Here is a 10,321-nt window from a genome sequence, read left to right as displayed (position 1 = left end):
ACGGCAGGTTTTCAGCCAGGCAGGACGACGGCGTCTCATCATGACCCCTTCCTGCTGATCAGGTGCATGCGTGGCTGCTCATTAAGCAGCATGTCTGCGCCAGCCTGGCTTGCTAAGAGCAGCGGGATAAGCAGCGGCGTTTGGCGTGCTGTGCTCGTCTGCGCTCGCCTTACTCAACAGCAGAGGTCGCAGTCAGGAGCGCTGATACACTTATGATCGGGCATTCCAAAACCAGAGAAAAAAAGGGGCATGAAGAATTTAAAAAGTTTTTGTTTTTCATGGTCCCTATGTGGAACACTTAAGAGTGGAAAAAGTGGACACACAGTAAAACACATTCATACACAGTGAGGTGAGCGGATTAATGTGGACAGACGACACGTAGACTGGAGATGTCAAACTCCGTAACAGACTAGTCAGGAAAGATCATGCTTTTGCTATGCTCTCAGAAAGTAATATGGGCACCCTGCTCTTAGAAATCAATATGAATGTTGGCAGACAATTTCTATGAGACATTTATTTTGCGTTCACCACATACGCTGGCAAGCCAAAACAAAACAAAATGCATACAAAAAATGGACATAAAAATCAGTCTAGTTACAGGTTGATTAATGGTCACAAAACAACCACAACAAATAAGAAATAAGACCCCAACTTTATGAAAGATTTTGTTTCCTTTTTAATATATTTTTTCTTATAAAATAATGAGAACATAATTTACACCATTCAATGTACACTCATTGATACAACATCCCCAGGAGACACCAAGAGAAATATCAACAGTCAGTTTTCTTCTACAGTGCCTCCTGCCTCATGCAGGAAGCTCCAATCTTAAAATTAAAAAATCAAAATGAAAAATAAAATCAAATTTGTACAATGATCCAAGATCAAACAGCTTACACTAGAAAGCAGGATGCCCTCTTATACCCACTCAGAATCTTTTTTTGTATTTTTCCAGCTTGCAAAAGTGGCCAATGTGTCCCAATAATAAATTATGAAAAAATAACAAGTTAAAAAATGATTACATACAATTTCTTTTAATTACTGTTTATGATTCCTGCTTCGGTACTGGTGGTGAACATTAATATATTCATTATCTTTTATCTTAAACAACTAAAAAAATCAAATACATAAAAATAAATTCTTTAAAACACAATACAAAGAAAAAAAAAAAAAAACTTAAGACAATGATGGTGCAGATAATGTTGTAAAACAATCACAGCATGATTCCTGTTAGTGCTGATCACACGTGTCAGCACTATGCTGCTTTTGTTCCGTTACCTTGTGGTTTTCTCCCGGGCCAGGTGCCCCGGCACTGATGGGACAGTGATTACAGTACTGAGGGACAGAGAACAGGGACAGTGCGTCAAGAGGGGAGGCCACCATAAACCACCAGAGGAGCTTTTGGAAAAACACAAGAGACAGCAGGAGAGGGACAGGGCTTAGAGAGATCTGTGTCTCTGTCCTACGGGTGTTACTCTCGGTGTGCATTACTCAAGAGTACGCTTTTTCATACGTGTCTGAGAGAGAGCAAGAGAATGAGAGAGAGTGAGAGATGGAGGGAGATAAGTGTGTGTGTGTGTGTATGAGACAGAGCGAGAGATAGAGGGAGATAAGTGTGTGTGTGTATGAGACAGAGTGAGAGATGGAGGGAGATGAGTGTGTGTGTAAGTAGAGTGTTGCTCAGGGACAGAAACACAGATTCAATTTCAGCCCATTTTGCAGTGTCCCTCTCTTCCAGTTATCGATAGGCCACAGCTGTGCAGGTGTACATGTACACACTGGTAATAAATAGAAAATAAATAGGAGATGTCTTAGGAAAGGGCAGCCAGTGGAGGTCCTGAGAGGGGGGGTCCAGTTGTTTAGGAAGGGAGGGGGGCACTTGTCCACAGCTTTACTCACATGCATGGACACAAGACCACCCAGCCACTTTGAACTGAGGGAACAGGGTCTATGTGGGACTTCAACAGAATTTAGGGGACCCTCTATCCCCGAATTAGCTCACAACCCACCAGTAGGAAATCTTGACACAGATAGGGGGGGGTCTAGGACTGCAGACAAAAAGCCTTCCTATGACAAGAGCCACTAGTCCTGCCACCCTCGTGCAAGTCCTGCCTCTCACTTCATCAACTCACACACGGTTCAGAAAAATAGATTCTATATAGGAATATAAACTAGCTAGCTAGCTGTACAAATATAGTGTCTTTACGATTAATGAGCATAGAGATATATCTTTTTTTAAGATAGGGACATATGTGTGTCCCGCCCACTCTTGAATAGTGCCTCCTTGGCTGAACCACAGTCCAGTGACATTATTCAGCAAGATGCACTTTCATACAGTACAGAACAAGTAGAGCCACCACAGATATCTACAGTATCTTTGGGGACCACACTGTGGGACACCATGTCACTTCCTGTCATTGCTGCCACGTCCTGTCCTTAGAAAAGGAGAGAGCAGCCCCGTAAAAACCAATAGACCCACGGCACACACGTTCAAGACAAGATAAGCATCCCCTTTGTGCAAACACTTGCTGGTTTTTTATATTTTTTGTAGTATGTCACAGAGACGATGGTGCTCAATGATTGCTCCCGATATTATTACGTTCACACAGTGTGCGATCACATAAAACCCACGTCACATGTGTCACACTATCATCTGGTTTGTCCAGATCAGGTGGGCCCAGTGCCTCAATATCAACCAAGGAGCTCACTTCTCACAATTCTTTCCGATTACCTACTCGTATACAGGGCTCTTGTGATTCAGGGATTCCTGTGTATAGGAAAGTGCTCCCTCTGCTGGTGGCACTGAAGACCGCAGCACCGTAAGGCGGGTGAGCGGTGGAACACTCCCGCTGTGCTCGCAGCTGTCTTTATTAGCGTCTTTTTCAGTTGTTTCCTTTTTTCTCTCCTTCGGATTCCTCTCATCCGGGATCAGGTCCAGTGCCGGCTCGGCCTGTGACGTGAGCTATGAGAGGCAGCGTGGGCTGGTCTGGAGTCAGTGAGCTCCCTTACAGAAAGCCCCAAACTGTCCCCTGCAGCTGCCAACGTCAATGTGGTTGTTTAATGGGAACAATTACAGTCACATCCGGGTCAACATCCCTCTGGTCCGGGGTTAAGAATGTTGACCTTCCCAGGATTCCACACCGCCGAGGAATGCTCCAGCTCATCTGCGCCCAACGTTTCCTGGGTAGGTTTGGTGTATCGATGCTAATTGCATTTCCACAATTACATGCTGTTCTAGCAGAGTGAATGATTACACTCTCGTGTGCGTGTGTGTGTGTGTGTGTGTGTGTGTGTGCTTGTGGGGTCCACACTTAATCAGCACCTCATTGCTGTTGGTACCAAAAAACAGTATCTTGCCTTCCTGCATATAATATAAATGATAATAAAACATAAGCACACGTAAAAACGTTCCAGGATCCTTACACAGCTGCAGAGATGGAGAAGAGTCCCCATAAGTGATGTCCCCAACCATAACTACATTTCTAAAGCCCAATTACAAGGAGCTCTCATCAGCAGAAGATGCCGAAATAGCCCTTGAAAATAAAATTAAATGAGAGCTTCCAATAAAGCAGAACCCTCGAGAGATGACTGCTCAAAGCTGAGCACCAATGAGAGGCCATTCAGTGGCATCCTATTTTCATTCTAGTCCAGCGGGCGGCTTCTCCTACCAGCTGAGTGCATAACAGCGAATGCGTATAATGTTCCTACACCGTTGCCGGGACAACTAACAGCTCAAACACGTTCCCTCTGGCGGTGCAGTGTGGGTATTTTGTCTGGAGAAGTACCCTCCGCAGAAATGCGATACTCTATAAGTCGCGCATTCGGTCTGCTGCAGTCCTTGTGTCTCCATGAATTATTAATGGATTGCAGGAGTGCCGAAGGGCAAATTAAAGCTTCATGCTACAGTACTGCGCGCTGTGCTGCGCATTTTAACTCTGAGTCAGTCCCAGGAGAACGTACCGCACTTTGAACAATGAACTGAGGTTGGTGTATAGTACCATGCTTTCTTTTAACCCACTTGCACCTTGTGCAGTGCAACATGGGAAATTGAGTCATTTCAGAATGGGCCCTGCAGCTAAGCAAACAGTCACGCACTGAGCTTCTATTTGGCTGATCTGCTTCTGATATGAGGCCTTCTGGGAGTAGTACAGTATGGTTAATCCTATCTTGACAGATTTTTTTTAGTTAAAGTATCAATTAAGACTTTAGTGTTTTTAAAATAAAGGTAATGACAGTGATGAAAACAGCAGAGATAAGGAAATAATCTGCTAAAAGAACTGATTCAGATCAGAAAATTCCACCTTGAATGCCTTTTAAGACTTGTATGAGGTTTAAAAAAAATAGTTCTGTACCTGTTCCACCCAAAAGCCAACCTAAGATAAGTCACAATAGCACCTCTTCCCACAATGTCTGGTTCAATTGCATTTGAACCTGGAGCCAGCCAGTCACTAAGGAAGAGGTGGGAGGTGCTAATCAGTGTTTTCTGCTCCAGACCAGGAGCGCATGTTTGGGTGGGGGGGAGGGGGGTACCAGTGCCTCCCCTGCCAGGGGACCTGTGGTGGGCCAGCAGAAAATGTGGGCGTTGATGTGGGGGAGATGGACCCCACCCAGGACTGTCTCTTAGGCATATCCTGTCCCGTTAGGTCCCACCACTGCCCACTCTGGTCCAGTATCTCAGGATTCCCCCAGCTTGTAGTGACCACGTCCCCAGGGGAGGGCGTCACCAGTAGCTTCAGCCAATGGGAGTCCCTGATGGAGGAGGAAGAGAGGAGAATGGGGTGTCACCTTCAACAGCTCTCCGAAACTATCATTTACCTGACGATTGCCTTATATTGTAAATGTGAGTATTTCCTGTTCCTGACCTGTGGTCATTTCCTGTCCCCGGAGGGTCCAGTGAACATCTGGCTGAACTTGCGGAGCTGCTCGCTGGCGGAGAGGGACTCCTCCTGCAGGCGCTGGTTATTCTCCCGCAGGTTCGCCATCTCCGCCAGCAAGGCCACCTTATCCTGCTTCTCCTGAGAGACAGGGAGCAGGGGTGAAAACCCACGCACACACACACACACACACACTCACTCTCTGTCCTCATTACCTCAGTCAAAGCTCTGTGAGGGACTCACCTTCTCCAGGTCATTGTTCAGTTGTTTCAGCATCACCTCCAGGTGATACAGTCGCCCCGACAGGTCGTTAGGGGCCTCGTCACTGCAGCAACACACAAGCACGCCTGTTATTTCATACAAGACATTCTGGCACAATACAAGACTGCTTTATGTTACTACTTTAAGCATATAACCATCTCTCATTTTGCACAAGCTATCCCAAGAACTGTCCAAAAGGTGGCACTGTGGTGCAGCCCCTCACTCTGTTTCATTTCCTAAGCAGGTAAGAGGGCGCCCCACAACCGCTTTTCCCAGAGGAGACAGTCACAGCTCTACTGAATTATAACCGTCTTCTGTAGGGATGGTGCATAGTCTGTGTGTGTGTGAGTGTGAGTGTGTGTGTGCGTGCGTGTGTGTGTTGAGTGTGTGTGAGCGTGAGCGTGTGTGTGTGTGTGCGGTACACATCATTACCTGCTGATGGTGGGAGTGGTGCGGGGGGTCTGGGGGGTGTGGAACTGCACTGGGCTGACAGACGGCTGCAGCTCTGCCCCCCCAGGCTGGGAATCGGTGAGGGAGAAGAGAGACACCGCCCTCTGGACTGAAACATACACACAAACACACGCACATCGTCATTATCTTCAACAACAACACGCACCGATATCTTCATCATCATCGTCGCTGTGACGGCCCTCCCTCTCGTACCCTCGAAGGCCTTGGCAGCGTTGACCAGGCTGGTCCACTCCAGCCCGCAGGCCGTGTCAGGCAGGGGCATGAGGCCGGGGTCCAAACGCCGCAGCGGGGGAACCTTATCCCTCACCTCTGTCAGAGACAGCTCCGAGGCAGAGAGAGGAACTGAGAGAGGAGGGGTAGGGGGAGGAGGGAGGGAGGGAGGGAGAGAGAAAGGAGTTTTTAGTCATTCATTGATCTAATGCAGTTGCCCAGGCATTTCAGAAAGGAAAATATCCCCAGCCTACTAACAATGGACCAATCAAAACGCAGAAATGGACCAATCAAATACAATGACGCCAAGACGTTCACAGGTTATATAAACACTCAACCTCCCAAACTTCCTCAGAATCTCCACCTGTACAAAGAAGGGTCTACTTTCTGTGAACAATACATCACAGAAACTTCATCCAATAGCGTGGAGAGAAGCGAGAGGCTCACCCTTCTTATTGGACAGGAGGGAGCCCTGGGCGGGGGTGTGGCCGTGCCGGCGGGTGGGCAGGGTGCAGGTGAACAGCAGGTCGCCGGCGGAGGCCTGGCTGTCGGTCGGGGGGGTGCAGGCGAAGCTGTCGTCCCGCCGGCCGCTGCAGAGGCTCTCATCAGAGAAAGTGCGCTGGAGAGCCCGGCGAGGGGACTGGGGAGACCACAGAAACGGCACAGTCACAGACAGTAAGTCACACACAGTCACAGCACAGATACACACAATGACAACACAGTTACACACAGCACAGATACACACAATCACAGCACAGTCACAGTTACAGCACAGACATGCAGAGTAACAGCAGTTGCAGATACAGTACAGTGTGTGTATGGGAGAGTAAGCGTGGGTAAGTATATGTTTTGGTGTGTATATGCACTTGAGTGCATGTGTGTGTATGAGAGAAAGAGTACATCTGTGTGTGTGTGTGTGCATGTGTGTGTTTGTACATCTCGGTGTGCGTGTGCGTGTGTGTGTGTGTGTGTGTGCGTGTGTGTGTTTGTACATGTCGGCGTGCGTGTGTGTGTGCGTGTGTTTGTACATGTCGGTGTGCGTGTGCGTGTGTGTGTGCGTGTGTTTGTACATGTCGGTGTGCGTGTGCGTGTGTGTGTTTGTGTGTGTGCGTGTGTGTGTGTGTGCGTGTGTGTGTGTGTGTGTGTGTGTGTGTGTGTTTGTACATGTCGGTGTGCGTGTGTGTGTTTGTGTGTGTGCGCACAGCCACGTCTCTCACAGCCTCTCTGAGGGGCGTGTCCATGGGCGTGTCCATGATGATGAGCTTCTTCAGGTCGTCCTCCACGGTGCTCTTGTGTGAGCGGCGAGGGGATCGCAGGTCTCTCAGCGACGCCCGCAGGCGGGGCTGACCAAACACGTTCTTAGAGTTCAGGTCCACCTGCCTGAACACAGGAGCGCAGCACCACAGGTTAGAACGCTCTCACCTGAACACAGAGCTACATTAACCACACGTACATACACAGCACACCCCTACCTGAACACAGCACAGCACCATGAAGGAGCGCAGTACACACAAAACAGATTAAGACAGGCCGGACTGAACACACAGCGCAGTGACAAAGCTTGTCACACACTAGAATAACGCACAAAAAAAGGCGGCATATCACACACCTCAATAAATGTGCACAGCACACCGTTACACACTCTAACACACCTCTGTGTGAACAGAGCTATAATTTAATAACAAACCACCCGGGCAGAACTTCTGCGCAGTCAGCAATCTCTGAGCTGCGACCAGCAGTGAAGCGACTGCAGTTTTCCCCTCTGATTACAGACAATACGGCTTCAATAAAGAAAAAAATACGAGATGTACGATATCAAACATATACGAATACACACAGGACCGTTCACAGGCCGTTAGCTTTAAACTGCTGCGCTGGCTAGCATGCCCAGATTACTGTACTACTGCTGTAACCCCCACACAGGGAGAGTAACCCTGGGAATGGGCTCCACTGCTGTGAACGACAGAAGGGATTATAAATGCATCACACTGAGCATGAGTGCTTTAGAGATGGCTTATTGGCTCCCAGTGCGCCAGCAGGCTAGGGTACCCCGGCTTGTAGCTGGGGTGCATCAGGACCTGGTGACTGACCGTGCAGCTGCTTTAGCTCTGAGCCCGTCATGGCGACAGGATGCAGTTTTGCGAGTCACGAGCTAAGAGAAATGCAGCCTGGGAAAAAGTGCTTAGCGTGACAGCTTGGCGGTTCTCACACTACATGCACATATACAAGCCCGCCAGAACAAAGGAGTTCACACCATGTGGAAGGTCACACTATCTACTGTATGTTTTGTTGACAGACTACACGCTGTGTTTATGACTTACTTAATACAGGTCATAAATGACACTGTTAAAAAATAAAAATAAATAAAAATGAAAAAAGCCAAAGAACTGAACATGGATGCAAGGCTCTACACAAGATGTGATGTAAAGTATTCACAGACGCATTTGTGTGCATTCAGGAATTGCCCCTGCACCCACAAACAAACACATGCAAGCACGCATGCACACATACATACTGGATCATTTATTTGCTTAGAGACACCCTTCAAGAGATAGCGCATTTTCCTTTTACAGGCTAAATTTGTACAACTGGATATTTGCTGAAGCAAATTAGGTAAAAGTACCTTGGCTCAAGGGTACAACAGCAATGCCCCACCTGGGAATGAAACCTGCAACCCCTGAGCTGCAAGCCCCATTTCCTACAGGTTATAAGCCAAGAACATGGTCACACCGATGCCCTCTTACCTCCTGCTGCTGCTGCTGCTGTCGGAGCTGCTGTTGGTGCCGGTGCTGGCGGCAGTGTTGGTGGCGGTGTTAGTGACAGTGCCAGCATCCTCGCGGTGCTGCCAGCTGCTGTGCTTGCTCTTGCCGTAGAGGGATTTGGGGGCGGAGCTGGACAGCTGCTGTGCACTGGACTGGGCGGAGCCTGAGGTGGGCGTGACCGTGGTGGCTCTCGCGGGCCGGGGCTTGTCCACCGATGGGGTCTTGTACCCTTGGGGAGTGTAGCACGCCCTGCTGACAGACGAACACACACACGCTCTCTTTCAGTGTTTTGCAGTGTTTAACAGGGTCACTCAGAAGTTCAGTCCTGTAACAGCTCCAGGTCAGGGTCGCACGCGCCCCAGGGTCAGTGCTGTAGGCTGGTGGGCGGGGCCAGGGGCGGGGTGGGGGTAGGGTAGCAAATGTTCTCATTACAGATGAAATCCCTTAATCCCCAGGCTGGGCTGTCTGCTATAGGGGGTGCGGGGGAAACGCAGCTGTGCATCCCCCCAGGAAAAGGCCCACAGTAGCCCCCCAGCTGGGGATTAGCCTAATGCTTGAGCTGCAGCAGGGACTACTGTGGGCCATCGGCAGGGCACTGAGGGAGAGAGGTATGTAGGGCAGGGAGTTCAGTCTGTTGCACACACACACACACACGCACACAGGCACACACATGCGCAGGCGCACGCATACAGGCACACGCATACACACACACACACGCGCACACACACACACACACGCGCGCACGCACACATGCACGCACGCACTTCCTCACCTGGGTTTGTAGGAGTCGGTATGGGCGCTGGGTGGGGGGAAGGTGCGGGTGCGGTATCCTTTGCTCTGATTGGCCGGCATGGGGACGGCTGGAGAGGACTCCCTCCGGCGGGCCTCAGCGGAGTGGGAGTGGCCAGCGAGCTCCTGCAGGCCGCTATAGGTGGCTGAGCCGTGGAGGGCTTTGGGAGGCGTGGCCTTGCCTGCCTTGGGGTTGGGGCTGGGGGTGTACAGAGGGGCGGCGTCGATGCCGCTGTCGTTGGAGCCCCCCTTGCCCAGCGGGTCAGGGTCCAGTTCGGCCGGGTCGACCAGCCCCCCCGGCCCGACGCCCCCCACGCTGCCGTCGAACCAGCGCTCGTCACTGTGGCTGCTGGACGCGTTGCTGGAGAGCGTGTTACTGCTGGAGTGACTGGAGTACTGAGCCTCGCCCTAACAGAGAGAGAGAGAGAGATACACACACGCATGCACGCACACACACACAACCGTGTTATATTTGTGTCGTTGATCTTTAATATTAATCATGTTTATCACCCCAAGTTAAAAACACCTGGAACAGTATAAACCCTTAAAACAGTGCATATTGACAGTACACAGGCAGGACCCGCTCTCCGATTGCTCTCCACTGCAGCTCCACTCTTGGACCTCTGCAAAGGATCCAGTCGATGTGGGCGTATCTTTGCACAAAGTGGGCGTGTCCATGTATTAAGTGGGCGTGCCCATGCACCTCTCTGCCCAGTTCCCTGCGAGATCACAGTATCCTCACCTTCAGGTGCCTGTTAGGGGAGTCCTTCCCCGGGACGTCCTGCCGGCCGGGCCTCTTCTGCACCCCTGCCCCGCCCAAGGGGGGCCCTCGCGAGGATGCCGGTACGTGCCAGAGGGGTTCTACGGGGCGGAGCAGCACGGACAGACAGACAGACATGACACTCTGAGAATATGTGCATTTATCAACGTGTACATACGAGTGTGTGTATGTAC

At 50.1% G+C, this 10,321-nt stretch overlaps 1 protein-coding gene across 1 annotated transcript in view; it reads right to left on the bottom strand.

Moving 5' to 3' along the window:
* Positions 1–494: 494 nt before the first annotated feature.
* Positions 495–10,321, bottom strand: part of sipa1l3 (signal-induced proliferation-associated 1 like 3) — a 79,547-nt gene continuing 69,720 nt past the window's right edge. The window contains 10 exon segments of the mRNA XM_035385365.1: positions 495–4,749; positions 4,863–5,015; positions 5,118–5,199; positions 5,568–5,694; positions 5,799–5,948; positions 6,264–6,456; positions 7,034–7,196; positions 8,561–8,827; positions 9,351–9,775; positions 10,110–10,228. Coding sequence (XP_035241256.1) covers positions 4,869–5,015; positions 5,118–5,199; positions 5,568–5,694; positions 5,799–5,948; positions 6,264–6,456; positions 7,034–7,196; positions 8,561–8,827; positions 9,351–9,775; positions 10,110–10,228 — 1,673 coding nt within the window. The 3' untranslated portion in view covers positions 495–4,749; positions 4,863–4,868.

The sequence above is a fragment of the Anguilla anguilla genome, chromosome 12 (assembly GCF_013347855.1).
Source record: "Anguilla anguilla isolate fAngAng1 chromosome 12, fAngAng1.pri, whole genome shotgun sequence".
Classification (NCBI taxonomy): Eukaryota; Metazoa; Chordata; class Actinopteri; order Anguilliformes; family Anguillidae; genus Anguilla; species Anguilla anguilla.
The sequence above is the reverse complement of the archived record's forward strand: the minus strand, read 5'-3'. Positions and strand labels throughout refer to the sequence as shown.